Below are 19,229 nucleotides of genomic sequence, written 5' to 3'. Positions count from 1 at the left end.
TAAATAATTGCAGTGGATTGTCTTACGATAATGATCTTTATTGTGGTGGTGGTGGTCTAGTTGTGGAGGCGATAATGCAATATTTTTTGTAAGTGGAGTGCAATGTAACAATGGAAGTTATAACTCAAGTAATAGATTAGTGACATTGGTTATGAAACATTGAATGTTTTAAGTTGTGATAACGACACGATGATAGAAAAAATAGCAGCAAAATGCATATAACGTTGTGTTACAAGTGATCACAATAGAAATAGGTAGTGAATAATCAATGCCTGCATAAAAAATGTAGTGCTAGTAGTGATGGCAATGGGGGCCGAGCCAAGCCCACGAGCTGCTCGCGAGCTCCTTATTTTTTTTATTTTTATTTTTATTTTTTTGTAAATTTGCACATTTTGGACATTTTTTTAAAAAAAAAATCATATTTTTTTACAAGCCCACGAGCCGAGTCAAAATGGCTCGTGGGCTTGACGAGCTGAGCAGGCTCTGCTCGTGGAATTGAGCCCCTGCTTGACTCAGGCTCGGGCGCCCATGAGCCGTGTTTTGACGAGCCGAGCGGTCGAGCCGGCGAGCCGCTTGGCCCGTTTGACATGCCTAAGTGCTAGGACCTGGAGTTAATAAAGTTTTTTGATGTATTTGTGAATTTTTTCCAAAAATAAAAGGTAAACTTCACAAGGAGTCCTTAAGCTTTCATAGTTGTGCTTTCCATGTCCCCCACCTACAGTTTGTTACACACAAGTCTATAAGTTTTTAAAACCTTAGCACCCATGTTCTAGCTAAAGGAAATGTTTATTTTAACATTAAGCCCATGTTTGGTAGGGAATTACAATCTTCAATTTAAGTCAAAATCAATAATTAATTTTAACTACTTATTTCACGGGACTCGTAACTTTTTAATTACATGTTTAATTAATTTTTATCAAAATTTACTAAAAATTGATTTTAATCCCTACTAAATAGAGGCTAAACGTCATGTGATAATCATGTGTTTTCAAATTGAAATTATAAAATGTTCAAAAAGATGTCTTTTATTCTAAAACAATTCCGCCAGTGATTTTAAATTTAATTTAGGTATCCAAATTGAGCAATTTTCTAATTTGTTCGTGAAACTTGTCCATGTTCTTTGATCTATCCTGACATTCTCAATAAATGTTTTCTGGTAATTCGGGACATAAGTGTCATAGTTTTAAAATGTTAGGATCATAAGTTCAATAAATGGTATGTTAGGGACGAGTGCCCCCACTTACCTCTGGTTGGGACCTGGGTTGGAATTTACAGTTCTTTCTTTCCATCTGTGCTCTGAAAGAAGCAAATAAATCCATTGTTGGTCAAAATCATTTACTCAAATTCATTCGTGAAAAGTATCAAGAAATCCTGGAAAATGGTGAATTCAATTGAAGTAAATGAACAAGAGCTTCAAATATCAGCGAAAATCTCAACTTTGAATTGTATCGATCTCTCGAGCCCTGATATTCAATCCTCTGTTTCCCGTCTAAAACAGGTACATGTATCTCTTTATTTATTTTCATTATCATATATGATGCTTATTTGAATAGGGATTATTGGTTTACTTGCATATTCATGTGTTGTAGTAATATTAATCCTAATTATTCTTTTTGAACCACCTAATTTTAAATTGTTGACTGCAAAATGATAGGACTAAGAATGAAACAGGATCATAACTCTATTATATAAAATTAACATTTATTTACTTACCTAAGTTGCTTGGCAGTTTATTTTTCGTAGATTTTGCTCGATATTGTTCTTAGAGGAATAAGAACTTCAAAAAGCAATAATAGATTTGGAGCTTTTAGTTGTTCTATCAACTTTATTTATCATACTACACATATGTAATTTTTCTAATATTTTGTTGCCTAAAACAAGAATTTTATGCAACTCCATGTTTGTTTTTCATTGAAAAATCATTTAAATCCATTTTTCTTATCCCTCATGCTATACAGGTTCTCACCTTTGATCATTTCTTTTATCCTTATGCTAGTAATGACAGCTATCATATTATATCCTCATTAATTTATATTGTGATCGATAGGCTTGCTTAGACTCGGGGTTCTTCCATTTAATCAATCATGGAATTAACGAGGAATTTATGGATGAAATTTTTGCCCAAAGCAAAAGACTTTTTGATCTACCAATGGAAGAAAAGATGAAGCTTCTAAAGAATGAAAAGCATCGAGGCTATACTCCTGTTCTAGATCAACACTTGGATCCTGTCAATCAAATACATGGTTGGTTTTGCTACCATTGACAAGATGCGTGTGATTAATGACTTAATTTTCATTTACAATCCCATAAATCCATGCTGAGAAGATAGACAACAGATAACAACCCAACTTTTCATTATTTTTGTTTTTGCTGAATTCCTTTTGTTAGCAATCAGTTCTAGTCTTCTAGATGTACTATTTGCATAAACTTCATATTTTCATGCTGAATGAAAGGATGCTTGTGCAATCGCATGAGTGCAGGGGACTATAAAGAGGGATATTTCATTGGTATTGAAGTACCAGATGATGATCCTGATGCAAATAAGCCATTTTATGGGCCAAATGTGTGGCCTCCTTCAGGTGACTTTTGGAAACAATTACTATTATCAAGTTTAGTTGGTCTGAACTAGACCAATTTTTGTTTCAAAATGTTTTGACTTTATGTTATTTTTATTCTTTTCATGTATAAAGATATCTTACCTGCGTGGAGGGAAACTATGGAGAGATATCACCGGGAGGCATTGTAAGTTTTGTCTGGTCTGTTATTTATGAATAAGTATTAGTTAACAAAATATATTCAATTTCATGAACTTCCATAGCTATAAATTCCTAACCAGTTGAAACTTAAATCGTTTTTATATGCTAAACATAATGTTTAAATTTTGTAACTCCACATCTTTTATAAGTGAAGATACAAAATAATAATAAGAAGAATAATTGTTAACTCAATAGAGAATGTTCCTAACTGTTCGGAAAAATTCATACGAACAAATTTCTTTTATTTTCTTGGTACATATGATAGGGCTCTTATTTACTTATAGTATGAATATAGTGATCCATTGTGCTAGCTCCTGGATGTCGATTTTGTTCAACTTTATATAACAAACAGAGGTCATGCAACGTCATAGTTTGGTGTTCTACTCAACTCATTTTTTGCAGTATCACTGTTCAGACTTCAGTGGGATTTTCTTAGATATTAAAGCTCTCTAATTTCGCAACACCTAATAGCAGTGTTCTAAAAGGTGTAATGCATGACGATGCGTGGAGGTCAAGCCATGGGCTAGGCAAGTTTAGGCGAGGTATAGGCGGAAAAAAACATAAAAAGGCGTTTTGTTGTTTTAATATTATTTTAATTTTTAATCAATAAAAAATCGTTTAATGATTAAAAATAATACCTACCAAACATCTAAAAAAAATTTATACATTTTTCCAAAGTTTTCAACAAAAAGATAAGTTTCAAATGTAAATATTAAATGGCAAGTAAATAGGAATTTTTGGGAGATTCCTTTATTCAAGGCGGTTGTCTTGAATTTAGAATTGACGAAGTGAAGAAATCAACATTTAAGTTTTAATTTAGAAGAATTATATAAAAAAAAAAATAATTATGCGCGCTAAGGCATTTAAATAAGGCGCCAAACCACTTGGCTTGGCATTTCCATCCCGCATCTCGCATTGGCGATGCCTAAGCACCGCCAATGTGTGCATTTTAGAACAGTGCCTAATAGTAAAGCATTACGAGCTTTTAGTCTGGACTATCAATGATTCAATTTTTTATGAAGAAGTTTAGTTACAGTTTTGAAGTTCACATCATCTATTATACATGAGCGTATGAATCCATATATTTTTCTTTCTGTGAGAACATATGAATTGCACTGTTAAGATGCAGTTAATTCATTGTATACTATGTGGAAAGTATACCTACGATCACCAACCTTATTATTACAATGCGTTTTGGTTCCTCAAATTCTTGACATTTTACCCAACCTTTTATTTTTGTAGCACTTCGTACTTATTGACGGTTTCCATACAATTGTGTGTTAAAAAAGTCACTGGCGGAGCACACATGAAACATTGTTTGAGGGTAAAATGCTTATAATTTCGAGGAAAACATAACAAAAAAAGGAAAAGAGAAAGAAAAGGAAAAAGAACAAAGAGATAACCTCCCCACCCTCAAACCCCCTACCTTCCCATCCCCGATGTCTGCCCCAACACCTCTGACCCCAACTCAGCCACCACTCATCCCCTCATTTCCCCTACCTCCTGCTCTGGATTGCAATTTGCAAGTGAGGGAAGGGGTGGGTGGCAGGGAGCGGAGAATGTTTTCTTATTTTTATTTAATGTTGCTTAGATTAAAATAAAAATATATTTTTCTTTTCAATAATATCTGACTTTTAAACAATCAAAATGAACGGAAACCATTGGTGGTGACCCAAGTGCATATTTATGGTAAGGCTCAGAAATGCTGGTGTAATTTTATTCATTAGATATTTGTAATTTAATTATGCTATGAAATACATCGAAATGCTTAATGGTCTAGATTTGTGAAGATAATGTGGATCTATTCTAGGCATAAAAGGTGTTGATAGAATGCTAAGCCTAACACATTTCACAATAAAAAAATGTCGTTCTGCAAATAACATTAGTATATTAGTGCTTGGCCTTCTTGAAAGCTTGTTTTAGAAATATAGATATTGTTCCACCTGGCATCTTACATGGCTCGTTTTTTGTAAGGTGACGTGGAAAACCGATATTATTGTCAGTGTTCTGAACCCATGTAAAGATAGTAACATGTATTTTAGTTTTACATAATCCTAACACATTTGACAATAAAATCTACACGTCGTTCAGCAAATAACATTAGTATATTAGTGCTTGGCCTTCTGGAAAGCTTGTTTTAGAAATTAGATATTATTGTCAGTGTTCTGAACCTGTGTAAAGATGGTAACATGTATTTCTAGTTTTATATTTTTTAAAAGTTGAAAAGAATTGTCCCTTTTTCTTTCTGATTCCTCAAGCATATGCTGTTCTTTGTAATTTTTGTGCACGTTGCATTTCTTTTAAATGTATTTTTCCTGCAACATTTTTTGACATGTACACAGAGATGTAGCAAGAGCAGTTGCAAGGCTCATAGCCCTTGCACTTGACCTAGATGGTGACTTTTTTGATCAACCAGAAATGCTCGGAAAACCTCTTGCAACCCTGCGGCTACTGCACTATGAAGGTAAGGACTTTTAAGATTCAATCCTGAGCAATCAGTTTCTTTGATGTAACCTATGCAGTGTTGGTGTTTAACTGAACTTCAGGTCGAACTTCGGAGCCTGCAAAGGGAATATTCGGAGCAGGCGCTCATTCTGATTTTGGTTTCATTACCCTTTTGGCAACAGATAGTACCTTAGGTCTTCAGGTACACCAAATATGCAGTTTTTAATTCTGTACTTGATTTTTCTCCACAGGAATGTTGAAATTTTCATTGTGTTTCAGATATGTAAAGATAAGGATGCTAAGCCTCAAGTCTGGGAATACGTACCACCATTAAAGGGGTAAAGCTCTGTAATCTCTATATATTTGTCTTCTTGGGAAGAAAAGTTCATACCCACTTTTGGTAATCTTAGTGTTTGTCGCTGATAACTTATACATTTCTGTTCTATAGAGCTGGTCTCCCACCTTGACGTGGCGTCACCACATCAGCGGTCAAGCCGTATATTTTGACTTTCCAAAAGAAAAAAGGTTTGACTTGCTGACGTGGCAATACTACATTAACAATTGGGCATTATAACTTGTGCCCACCGTGGCCAAGAGATCATTTCTATTCCAAATTATATTTGTGGCACTTTCAGTCCGTCTCTTTGGTTGTTGCATGGGAACTCATCATTTTATACAGTTATATAGTGGTAAAAAGTAGCCTTTATATGTTCATATTGAATGTTTTATTAGGTGATGCTACATTGCCTCTTATAAAAGGGAGCAATAACCTATTTAAGTGCAGTATTTTACTACTGTATTGTAATTTATTTTTCTTTCTGATTAGCGTTCGTTTCTATCTAATCCTCATAGCAAACACGCCAATAGTGTTTTGTCATTAGTACACGAAGGAGAAGAATATTTAAGGAGATGAGATACAAGAATACTCAATTCTTGTAACCTCAGTGAGCATATATTATTGGAGACTCGTAATATTTGTAACTTAACAATAATAAACAGCAAAAGCACACATATAAATTTGGAAACCAGCAGGTGAGCAGGATACGAAGTGATCATCAATCCATAATCAACCAAGATTCAACGGTATGTTCTGTAATTTGGAGTGTACATGCAGCTTTCAACATACTTGACCAAATCTGCAGGTTGAGGGAGTCTCGTTGCTACACCTAAATTACATGCAAATTGTTAAATAGTTCATATCTCAGTGAACAAGCTAAAATAAAGCAATTAAGCAAAAAAGGATAAGGGGTGGGAGCGGGGGGTGGGGGTTCATTTACCGAGTTCATGTTCCTTAGCAGCAATATGAGACGAACTCTTTCTTATGTTAGAAAATGGAAGGTAAATCATTCGCTTATCATAATGTTCTTCTGTTACTTGATCACCCAAAGCTTCAGCTATTTTGACAGGATTCAGACATAGAAGGATTAGCACTGGATTAGGTACCAAAAAAGGGGAGTTATATGTACAAAACCTGTAATAAGAGTACTCGTTACTCGAAGAAATAAAATAATCCACGACAAGAAACTATCTAATCTGTGTACTTACAAGCTGCCAGGAGCATATCATTGTGCACGAGAATAGCACAAGAGATGACCAAACCAACACCAAGTCCAGGAAAAATATAAGCATTGTTAGCCAGAATTTACGCAGAGAATGATTCTCAATCTGCGATCGTCCACAGTTTAAAACAGTTGAATTGCACAAATCAAATTCGAACATATATGTTATCTGGCTAGGAACATAAGTTTTGCCATTGTATTCTACAGGGTTGAATGGACTTCCGCTTGCGAAAATTGCACGACCCTTTATTGAAACAAGATTGAAAATAGAAGGTGTAGTTAATTAAACTAAAAAGGTTAAAACTTCGATTATATATCATCATGATAGTCATCTCTAGAAAATCTTAGTACTCATCTCACCTCAGTCTATGAGTAAGCTTCTTCAACAATGCACTCAGCTTGTGAGGTTGGATTGGAAAGAGCCATGATAAGAGGTTGCAGTGTATCATTTGAACCGTGATTAGATTAATCCGTGTAAAACATCATTGGAGAGAAAGAGAGAGAGAGAACCTTATTAAAAGCAGCCATAGCCTCAACCATTTCCTTTGTAAATGTTTTTCCAACACCAGATATTCCAATTAAAGCTGTTGGCTTGATAGCCTAATGAAGTTCGAAGATCAAGCAAAAATAAGTATATCCATAAGTACAAGTTTCCGTCCAACTTAGGGATATACAGCATTTACGCAACCTTGACAGCGTCTAAGAGAGTGTTGCAAGGTTCATGCTCCTGAGCCCATGGTTTCTTAAAATGTTGACGAGATTCCTTGCGAGAATGAACTATTAAACCCTGAAAATTATGCACAAATTACATCAATGATACAAGAGAGAATAATTCGAGACTCCTAATCACAGATAATCAACATATCTACTGATAAAAGGAGATAGTCAATGTATAGCCATATATATTTGATCACAGGTTACCTTTGAGTCTACCAGCCAAGTCTTCTTACGGGTTTCTTCCACAAAATCTTTAGTCTATAGATCAAAAAAAATCACCAAGTGCTGAAAATCATATCGACAGTACCTTAAAATTAAAATTTTTGGACAAAAGACATACCTGTTTTGACATTTCAAGCGCTATAAGTTCTGCTATACCAGTACCAGCCTGCAATTACAAGAGAGCATCAGCGAAGCATACAAAAAATCAACTAATAATTATCGAGAGAAAACAAAAAAGATCTAGAGCATGGGCCTAAATAATCTGTAGAATGTCAAAAGTTACCCTCTTTGTTAGATCTTGCTGATTTTGTCATTCGTGAAAGTCAATAAAGCAGGGTTAGAACTTTACTTCTCCTGCACCAATAAACAAGAATGTATGGTCACCCAAGGTACCCCCCAAGTAGCTTAAGTGATGCAACTAGACCAGAAAGCACCACAGATGCCGTTCCCTGCAGTGGAAGGATCGAGATTTATAAGATAAGCAGATGCAATAATATTAACAAGCAATTTACCGGATACCTGTATATCATCGTTGAAGATCAAATGGGTAGTGCCATGTTTCGCCAACAGCTCAAAAGCATTGTGCTTTGCAAAATCTTCGAACTACAATTTCAGTTACAATTGTACTGAAGTTAAAAACGAAGGCCCCTGAAATGGGAATAATCTTGCGGGGTAATTAGGTATTACTAACCTGTACAAGAACTTTTCCACCATAATTTTGCTTCACGGCAGTCATGAATTCATGTAAGAAGTCATAATATTCCTGGATATAAAAATGTCAAAGTCAGGATATATTCCTTCTAAGAAATAGAAATTCAAAATAAGTTTAAACATGAAACCTTCCCTTGTCTACGTATATGTTGAACAAAGATTATCACTAACAAAAAATAAAAAATTTAAAAGAAGCTATTGGAAGTATTACTTTAAAAATTCTTACCTGTTTTGGATTTTTTTTTCCATCAATTTTAGGTGGCACCGTCACAAGGGGTTGTGAAAATCAAAGCTTGCTAATTTCTTGGACATTAATTTTGAAAGGTTTAAAATCACCAAAAATTGATGTAGCGTAATTTTGACCACCCGTCAAATGGCTACATTTTGATCATTTCTCATATTCTCTTCTAATTTTATCCTCTATAAAATAATTACTTTCAAACAATATATTTTATTCAAAGCTAACTTGTAAATAAAAATATATTAATTAAAAAATTATTTATAAGAGAAAAATTAGCTTATAATTGTAAAATCTAATTATGAATAAAAGTTACTTATAAGATAAAAAATCAATTTTGCAGAAAAAATTTATAAAGTAAAAATACCACTAATAAGATAAAAAAAAATCACTTATAAAATATAAATATTAATTATAACTAAAAAAAATTGTTTGTTTAAAAATTATTTAAAAGTACAAAAATAACTTATAATTCTAAAATTTACTTTCAAGTTAGTTTGCATAACTCACAATTTGAAAGGTCCCCCGACAAGGGGAATAAGTTATATTGTTTGTCAAAGTGTTTCCCATCATCCTAGATTCATCTATTTGAGGGAGGCCCAATTTCACTCTCTTCTAATTGCTTAGAAAGATTCGAGAACCCTTTACTTTATATCTAGAGCTCATCGAAGCCATATTCTGTATATTCAGGAACATGGCTATTGTTATATTCCTAATTGTAATTAGCTTTATCCGTATCAAAATCTAGGTTAGTTAAGTTAAAATTAAGTTGTAATTAAAGTCAAAAGAGCTGGGATTTGTAGTATAGGTCTTGTAGGAATTCAAGATGTCAAAGATATCCAAGAAAATCACATATGATCAATGAAATATAATTAGAAGTCTAAAGAGTGTCAAAGGGCCACACAAGTTATGCTCCAAATTTTGAGTCATAACTGGCAATAAAATTTTCAAATATAAACATTCGAATTTGGAGAATACTTATTTTAGAAGAATTGTAGCCCTTCGAGTTATCATTCAACATATTTTGAATCATCTCAATTTGATATTCAAAGAAAAAATAATGATGAAAATACAGAAAACTGCTTAACTGTGGCTTGATTGGCACTAGCTTGGCGGTCGAGTGACGGTGGACGTCCAATAATCCTGTTTTGCTTCAAACACTTGATTTTGAACCCCGTTTATCCCGAACACTTTTCCTTATATATATCATACCCTAAGAACATCCCAAAGAGTGTTGAATCCTAATTTTACCATAAAGATCATTCCTTTGAAAATCCAAATCACCTTCATTGATTTCAAGATTCAGCCATCATATTATTTGATTCATATATTTATCAAAGTTAGATATGTTAATTGAGCTATAAACCTTCACATTAAATCACAAATCAAAACATACAAGATCTTTGATAAAAAAATCAAACCTACCTTCACCAATTTGACTTTAAAGTTGCTGAAGTTTTGGGAAAAGGTGTTTGGAGCTTCGGTGCTAAAGTATGAAATTTGTTCTTGGAAGTCCACGGGAGATAAATGATACCAGGTTCGGAAGCTATGTGAGGAGCATGCAATCCAGAAGAGCCAATGTGATTACATGAAGAACATCAGATGGGACTAAAGGTTGGTCTGGTTTGGACCATACTTTAAGTTTCATCGTTTGTAGTGGAAGGTTGACTGACAAAGTGCCCGAAGTTTTTAATCATTTGGGAAGGGTTTTCTCCATGATCATATTGGTGTTATTTACTTTACGCAATTTACAAATTGTGGTATCCAAACGAATAAATTGACTTGTTTGATATAATCATCTAAAAATAATTAAAAAGTAACTTGTCGCTTTTAATTGATTTTTTTCACATGTTGGGTCTAACTAAATATTCAGCTAATAAGAACTTCTAGCTATCAAATGGTCAATTGTGAAAAATATTAACTTCAACTTAAAGTAAAAATTTAACATATTAATTTTAAATTTTATACAAAAAAATCACTCATAAATAATAAATAAATTATTACTTAGAAGTAAAAAATTACATATATTATAAATTTAAAATTTCATTAAGGAACATATATGTAATCTTATTATTTTAAAAAACTTTCAACAATGGTGATAAACTCTCAAGTATGGGTTGAACTCTTTTTAAAATTGCTACTAAAATCAATCAAAATTGGTCCGTTCATAAAAACTCAAAATCAGTACTTTAAAAAAGGCCCATAATTAGTACCCAAAACTCCTAAGCATGCCCTAAATACCCTTATTCAGAGGGGATTAAAATCGATTTTTTAGTATATTTTGATAAAAAGATGATGAATATGTGATTTAAAAGTTGTGGGTCCATGAAATATGTAATTAAAATTAATTTTTGACTTTGATTTAGATTGAAATCAATATTTTAATCATTACCAAAACAGGGCTAAAACTTTATAGCCATGTTATGTGGATCCAATATAAAGATTATTGTTACGAAGTTGATCATTTGACTTGGTATTCTTGGTAAATTGAAATAATTGATAAAGGCTTTAATCAAGGGAGGTCATTGAGATTCTCACTTGATGTTGTGGAAATCGATCTGGAAAATAAAGGGTCGAAGATCAAAAAATTGAATGGAGTTGGATCGAGGTCAGATCGATTATAATAGATTAGGAAATAAATAATCCAAAAAATTTGAGGAAAAATAATTTATTTTTAAAATAAATTAATATACGTAGCTAAATTACTTTCAAACTTGACTACATTTAATTTTCATTATGTACACCTCTAATCTCAACAAAATGAGACAATAGATATAGCTAAAGTTTCAATACAAAAGTTATATGGCATTTTGGCATGTGATTAGGATTCATTTTTTTCCCTCAAAAACATAAAAGTTAATTTTCAATGTTAAAATTTGTTAACCACACAATTTAAAAAGATAATAATAATTTATTTTGAGGAACAAATATTCTTATACAATCAAATAAAAATTGCACTTCATTCTTTAAAGTATTCCCAAAAGGTTTTAAAAACTTAAAAGGCTTGAAGGATGTCCATTTGTAATACTAAGCAATCCCACATTGAAATTAGGAGGGACAAATGTTAAAGAAATCAACTATAAGATGAACAGCATATGGTAGGGAAAAAATAATTTCTAGGCCTTCAACATTTTTTACAGTAGGCTCAGAAATTTTATTTGGGAAAATAATAACCTAGATTTAAAAATATAATTTCAACTTTGATAAAATTTAAAAGTGTGTTTGTGTTCGATAATGAAAAATATTTAGAAAGATTCTCCCTTAAACCAAAGAGTCGGTTACACATTCCTTCCAAAAATCATATGGTAATAACTAAATAGGTAATTAAAGAGGTTAATATCACAATAACATATAATTTATAATCACAAACATCATAGCCACATTCACAAATTACAAATTTTATAAGCACAACTGATTATCGATCACAATTTATTAAATTAATTGGTCACGACTTATTTCTCGATCACAAGCAAATTTCATATATCACAACTTATTTCACGACCACAAATTATCAAATTAATTGATCACAAGTTATTTCACCGTCACAAATTATCAAATTAATTTATCACAACTTATTTGTTAGTCACAAAGATGTGAATTGCATGTCATAATTCTAAACCAAACCATTTAAAACGGTTTGAATACGAAGCTATAAATTGCATGTCATAATTATAAACCAAATCATTTAAAGCGGTTTGAAACAAATTTTCAAACCAAACCATTTAAAACGGTTTGGAAAAATTTCAAACCAAACCAAACCACTTCAATTTCTAAATCAAACCAATCCAAACCATTTTTAGGTTTGGTTTAGTTCGAAGATGTAAATTGCATGTCATAATTATAAACCAAACCATTTAAAGTGGTTTGAAACAAATTTTTAAACCAAACCATTTAAAATGGTGTGGAAATTTCAAACCAAACCAAACCACTTCAATTTCTAAATCAAACCAATCCAAACCATTTTTAGGTTTGGTTCAGTTCAAAGTCACGGTTTAACAATGAAAAAATTAATTTATATCAGATAAGTTAAATCATAAATACTAGTCTAAAATTTCAAATTAAAACATAAATTGCATTATTGAAAAATTACAAATCAAAGTTATATAATTATAATCATTATAATGCAACAACATGATATAAATATTTTAAACTCTTAGTCGATACTAGCTAATAGTGTCCATCTGCAATTGTAACACACAATTCATTTTTTTCATAAATATAAAAATATAGTACATGAATTCATTGATTATAGTTAAATAATATAAAATGAATAAAAATAAAAATGAATAAAAAAAATTCAAATACTATAATACCTAGCTAGTGTGACTTTTTGTGAATCATCCAATACTTCTACTACATCCAAACATTAGCAAATTATTTTTAGGGAGCCCGACAATTATTAGAATGAAACAACATAACTGCCAATAAAAACATAGAAAAATTACCAAAAAAATGGATAATCTGACTTGAATTTAGACAAAATTTGAGAAAACTATAAGTAGAAAGAAATGAAATGTGCAAGTTTGAATTAAAATTTAGATTTAATTGTTTGCTCAATTGTAATGGAGGATTGATTAATATGGTTTAGCAGTAGTTATTCAACACTTTATCCAATTTGAGGGTTTTACATTCACATTTATAATGATTGATGTGTATTTAGATATGATTTAATTAATTAATTGAGATGTATAACTGTTGAATTTAGTTTATTTGAATTATGTCTAATATGAAAGTATTTGTTTAACTTAAATGTGTTAAGTTTTAATTGAGTTAAATAAAATTTAGACTAATTTATTTTCAAAAAAAAAAATATATTTTTTAGGTAAACGGTTTGGCGGTTTAAAACGTTTGCAAAGATTGAAACCTAAACCAAACCACTTCGAATCCAAGTGAAACCAAACCAACTGTTTCAAGAAACGATTTCTGTTCGGTTTGACGGTTTGGAAGTTTCATTGTTCAGCCCTAATAATTGCTCTTCATCCACAACACTACCATTACCTCCAAACTATCAAGAAAATTGTAAATTGTATATAATAAAGTCTTGTGAATATTATAAAGGAGAAGACCTATTTATAGGGTTACAAATAAACCTCAAATGAAATAACTCAAAAGGAAAGATTGTGTTATAATTACAAATCAATTATTAAGGAACATAATCCTACACTATTGGAAAACTATCATGGAGAAATATTGATTCTATATATTATTATATTCTACTGACACCCCCCTCAAATTGATGCTGGTAAAAACATCAATTTGCAATCGCGAACTTGATGTGTTGTCGAGTCAACATTTTTGTAGGACCCATAAATCAAGAACTTAATGTTGCTGAACTTCAAACCCAAGAACTGATTCAAAACTCGATATGATTCCCGACAAAGAATCAATGTCCGACCAGAAACTGATGACACTAACAAATCATCACCAAAATGCCGAATGCTCTCACCACACTTGATGCACCAAGAGTCACACATTAACAAAAATTCTGTCAACCATGGACAACCACAAGAAACCCACACCTAAAAGGTTGAATTATGACCAAAGAGAATCAAAGATTCAACCACTCCAAAGATGCTCCAGAGAACTCACTCCCTAAGAAGAATTTTCAAAAGAGATTGACGAAGTGTGCCGACTTACACAGTGAGTTCTATCTGTCGAGAGAACTCAGTTGAACACATAATTCGTGTTTCGACAAAAGTTCTAACACTAATACACCGACCAAAATTCAGCAATATTGCTGACCAAGATGCTGCAGTTGGAAGAAATCCCACCAAACAACTTACACCAAAAATGTCAATTGAACTTGACATACCAATTCCAAAATCCAATTGTGCCAAATTTCGAATACCAGATACACTGGACCAAAACCAAACCACATTTTCATCCCAATTACAACCAAACCGGCCCACAATGAAGCCCACACTAAAATAAGAGGAAACAATCCAAACGAAATTGCTAATGCCCAAATTAAATTCCCAACGACTCAATAAATGACCAGATGAATCGAATTTCTCGAATTACCACAAGCAAAATTAATTTCCATCAAATTCAAATTTTTGATCCTATAAAACCCAAGATAAGTCCAGAAAACCCACATATTTTTGAAGATCCAACTTATTGAACGACCCAATAACCACTAACCTAGTAGGCCCAACAATATGCAACAATAACAAACAACCCCATATATCTTAAATCACCCAGCCCAACTAAGCTCCAAACCAATTAAGTTTCCTAGCCCACAAGAAGAGTCCAGAACAAGAACACGCCCAAATCTCACAAATCACAGCCCAATTGTACCAGAAAGATGAACCGATGCTCATCCTTAAGGTTTCCTCAAAATTTAAATCATCGCCGTCTCATCTCATCGGCACCACACCTCCCGTCGGTAGTCATCTCATCGCCGAGCTCGTCATCTGCACCTGCACTTGTCGGAAATAACAAAACTCTAGCCACATCCAAGAACCTAGTTTCTTGCCATGTCAGATCGCCACCTCCACACTCGATAACACACCACCCACGCAAGTAGTCCTAATTGCTAAAATCGCGACTGCAAAATCGCTATCTCCACCATGCCATCCAACAAACCACACACCACCCACGCAGGTAGTTCAAACTACTAAAATAGCGACTGTAAAATTGCTATCTCTACCATGGTATCCAACAAACCATCGATGAGAATTTTCCATCGCTACACACCATTTAATAACCTATGCACATCCACCATACACCTCTGCCTCTCACATCCAAAATCGAAAAATAAATAACCCACATATGATTGTCTCTATCCTATATTTTGACTCCGTCGTCTCTGCCAGTAATGCACCTTGCAAATCCACTACAGAATCTAAACCCAAGCTGCTAGTCACTCTAATCGACAGTCGAGGCTTTCGGCCCTCCTAACGTCGAATCTTGCTACCACTTGTGAATTCATCTGATGTCTACCTTAGATTTTATTTTTATCTTGGCTGCTTTGGCTGTTCCACCTCTGTCGACTATTTAGACGGCCCCTAATAATGGTAATAATGTAATTACAGAGGAAGAATGAGAGATATATTTTGTATTTTACCAGTTTTGAAATCTCTATTTTCTCGAGCAATTTTAAAATTTTTTTGGGATTTCTACTAAAAGAAAATTTGGTCGGGTGAAATTCAATTGTTAATTTGTTTAGGATCGGAACGGTTCTGAGACCATGTCAAGAAAATTGTAAATTGTATATAATAAAGTCTCGCGAATATTACAAAGGAGAAGACCAATTTATAGGATTACAAGTAAACCTAAAAGAAAATAATAAAGATCGTGTAATAATTACACAATCAATTATTAAGGAAAATAATCCTACATTTCATCCGGCGCATTCCATCCCAATGCCACTCCGACCAGTACCACCACCAAAACATCACCACCACAACCCAAAACAGTAACACAATCAGGTGGTCACCCAACCTACCACCACACAACCCAAAATAGCAATCCAAATATGTGGTGTCCAAAACAGCCACTAGCGAATATGGAAACGGAGGAAGAACTGGAGCCTCAATTTCCAGCGAAGACAGGGGCGTCAACGATAAAACATCTGGTTGATGCGACAACAGCGTGTATCTCTTAAAGAAAGAAGGGCCAGGGGTGGTAATGTTAATGAGGACATGTTAATGAGGACATCAGGAGAGCGGAGAGTGCGGCTGCAGTAGAGAGAGAAAGTTGTATTATAGAGAGAGAGAGAGAGAGAGAGAGAGAGAGAGAGAGAACATATTTTGTAGAAAGAGATAATTGTGATATTTGCACTTGAGGTAGGTGGGTGAGTTGCAGGGATAAGGTAGGAGATATATTTGTTTTGTAGAGAGAGAATTAGGATATCTTTATTAATAAATGTAAAACAAATAAATATAACCTGATTTACGAAAGGTAAAACTTAAAATATGACTAATAAAATGTAAACTTTAAAAACAAGCTTAGTTGTAATTTTCTCTTTTATTTTTTAATTAAAAATGAACCACTGAAAGTGATGAAATCGGTACTCGATCACCAAATTGCAGTTGGACCTTACTTTAGATAGTTATTACTTATTAGTTTAAAGGTTTTAAGTCATAATCGAAAAGGTTTACTAGCTGATTTTCGATATATTTTTTGTTTGAATTCATCATATCCGATTTTGGCAACATTGGTCTCAATACTGTGCTTTGGGATTCAACTTATGCTTTTGGTGTGCTTCATGTCACGATGTGGATTATTTTTAATATCACATAATCTTCATTGTGAGAAACTTTTCAAATTATTTTTCGAATCCGATAATAGAAGCTGTTTTTATAAGAAACCACTTAAATATAAATTAATATTATTCCAATAACAATTTGTGTAGATTTGATTAAAACGCTGCAGAAAAGTCAACATTTTGATATGTTGATGGCCAAATTTAATATCATGATCAATATATATATATGTTCAATTTTTTTTTGAATATTTTGTTATTTGGATTGGCCGTTTAGACCATTGTAAATCGATAATGATGTAGAAATTATTAAAAATTCGAATAAATATTAATTGAAGAACTAGAAGATTAATTCAATGAATTTCCTTGTATTGTTTTTTTCTCAAGTTATATGACTCAATAGACCTTTGCTAGATAAAATGGGGATTGAAATTTCAATATTTATGGAAAATAAATTAGGGTGATATATGGGGCTCATCACCCTACATGTTGACTATCTAGATATTATTTATCTTTAATAAATTTGGGACACCCAATTTTAGATAGAAATACACTTAGGAATTCAACACCAAAGAGCAAAAAGCTAGAATTTTCAAGATTATGGATTTAAAGAAGAAGATTCTTTGTGCAAGATCATATTTTTTCTTCATTAAGATTTAAAAATTCGGTGATGAACTCTATTCTTTTTAGTTGTTTTTATTTCATTATTATGAATAGCTAAAGTATCACTTAGGACAATGTCATCTATTTGTGCCATTTATTTTAATTTTTAAGATTCATGTAGCTTGATTTTTCATGTATTGATATTACCTATAATTTTAATGCTTTGGATTAATTGAGCATTAATTTGATGATTTGTAAATTTTTAACAAATTGAGAGACAAGTTATAGATTTAAATCACATAGTAAAATTCAATAATTTGGATAAAATAGTAGAGATGCATTTTCATTATTATCGCGATCGTTAAAACTTTTGGTTAAGGCTTATTTAAAATCATATAATCATATAGAGATGAGCTGAATTTACTCAACTAATTATGATCAATTTTTAACTCAAGAGAGGTAAATTTTATTAATTAAGAAGAATTTGATGATAAATCTTGAGATGTGAATTAAAGGTGATCATTACATAAAATTGTAAGCCATAACATTCACATTCATACCTTAAAAATTTTAATTTGAGATAATTGTATGACTTTTTATAAATCTCATATAAATTAGATAATTTAGACAATAAATTAAACAAAGTTTTTTCTTTCGGTCAATTAAGAGTTAAAAATAGTAAATTAGTAATTCAATAATAATGTTCTTGGAACGATTATTCAAACTCATAGATTTCTCATATTACTTATTAGAATATCGTATACCTGATATAAAAAAATTGTAATGAAAGAATTAATTTAACTCCAATTTGATGATCATTATTTTGGTTAAAACATTGTTTTGAATGGTGATTTTCAGGAAAATATATGGTAAAAAATTAGTAAAATTTTTGAATTTACGTGTAGAATATTTTATTGTGTAAATGTATTGTTTAAAATAAGCATGTAAGAAAAAAGTTTTAGTACATAATGGTTTTCAAACGGGGTTTAAGTTATAGAAAATCAATATTTGGTCACTCCAATTAGATGAAGTGTCGAATAAACCCCTTGTCAAAATGTTGAGATGATTACGTGGCATGGAGAAAATCGTCAGTAGATTTTTTTTTTTTAACAAAGTGCATTAAGGAAAATATTTTTGCTTAAATCGACTGTAAAAATACTATACTACAAATTTTCGTGTCACATAATCAATTGTATTAACGTAACCATAAATTTCGTTATTTTAGCGAATATATATTTGTTTATCAATTGATTTAGATGGGCTTTTGATCGAACCAAAATCATAAAATATTAACAGCGAATTTCATGCTTTCTTTGCATGATCTTCATCATATTTGCGGTACAGATGAGTGACATGATCCGTCTCGAATCACCATAATGGATCCGACACATGTCGTGCACCGATGGTAGATATCAGGGAAGTGTCGGACCCACCACCAAGGTTAACTTGACATGCTTTGATTATTATAATTTTATAAAATTTTCGGCAGAGTTCCCTTTAAAAAATGGACAAAAATCACCTGAAAATAAAATCAAATATCCCAAACATGTACATATAGTTTAAAATAGAGTACACTGGCCCACAGAATATCAACTATTCAAATACAATACTAACGATTCGACTTTTGCAACAATTTATAAACCACAGTACCCAAAATGCATAATATATATACAAAACATAGCAGAACCAACATATGGAACTAATTTCTGACCAAAAGAGGTGTCTATCCCAAAATATGAACTATTAAACTGAAAAGATGATTCATACAATAC

The 19,229-nt window shown here is 32.2% G+C and overlaps 1 protein-coding gene and 1 pseudogene across 1 annotated transcript; one reads left to right on the top strand and one right to left on the bottom strand.

Moving 5' to 3' along the window:
* The first annotated feature begins 1,260 nt into the window (after window positions 1–1,260).
* On the top strand, window positions 1,261–5,997 carry LOC111399411 (2-oxoglutarate-dependent dioxygenase mpl2-like). Its single transcript, XM_023026709.1, has 8 exons — window positions 1,261–1,498; window positions 2,048–2,243; window positions 2,481–2,579; window positions 2,691–2,742; window positions 5,099–5,220; window positions 5,303–5,403; window positions 5,481–5,539; window positions 5,650–5,997. The coding sequence occupies exons 1-8, from the start codon at window positions 1,379–1,381 to the stop codon at window positions 5,666–5,668; spliced, it is 768 nt and encodes a 255-aa protein (XP_022882477.1). The 5' UTR covers window positions 1,261–1,378; the 3' UTR covers window positions 5,669–5,997.
* A 104-nt stretch (window positions 5,998–6,101) lies between these two features.
* Window positions 6,102–10,296, bottom strand: LOC111399818 (annotated as a pseudogene).
* Window positions 10,297–19,229: the final 8,933 nt, after the last annotated feature.

This window comes from Olea europaea, chromosome 9 (assembly GCF_002742605.1).
Source record: "Olea europaea var. sylvestris chromosome 9, O_europaea_v1, whole genome shotgun sequence".
NCBI lineage: Eukaryota > Viridiplantae > Streptophyta > Magnoliopsida > Lamiales > Oleaceae > Olea > Olea europaea.
The sequence above is the reverse complement of the archived record's forward strand: the minus strand, read 5'-3'. Positions and strand labels throughout refer to the sequence as shown.

Coding starts and splice junctions, on each gene's coding strand:
- LOC111399411 (XM_023026709.1), top strand. CDS start 1,379: ATGGTGAATTCAATTGAAGTAAATGAACAAGAGCTTCAAATATCAGCG. Junction 1,499..2,047: donor CTGTTTCCCGTCTAAAACAG/GTACATGTATCT, acceptor TGTGATCGATAG/GCTTGCTTAGACTCGGGGTT. Junction 5,404..5,480: donor ATAGTACCTTAGGTCTTCAG/GTACACCAAATA, acceptor ATTGTGTTTCAG/ATATGTAAAGATAAGGATGC.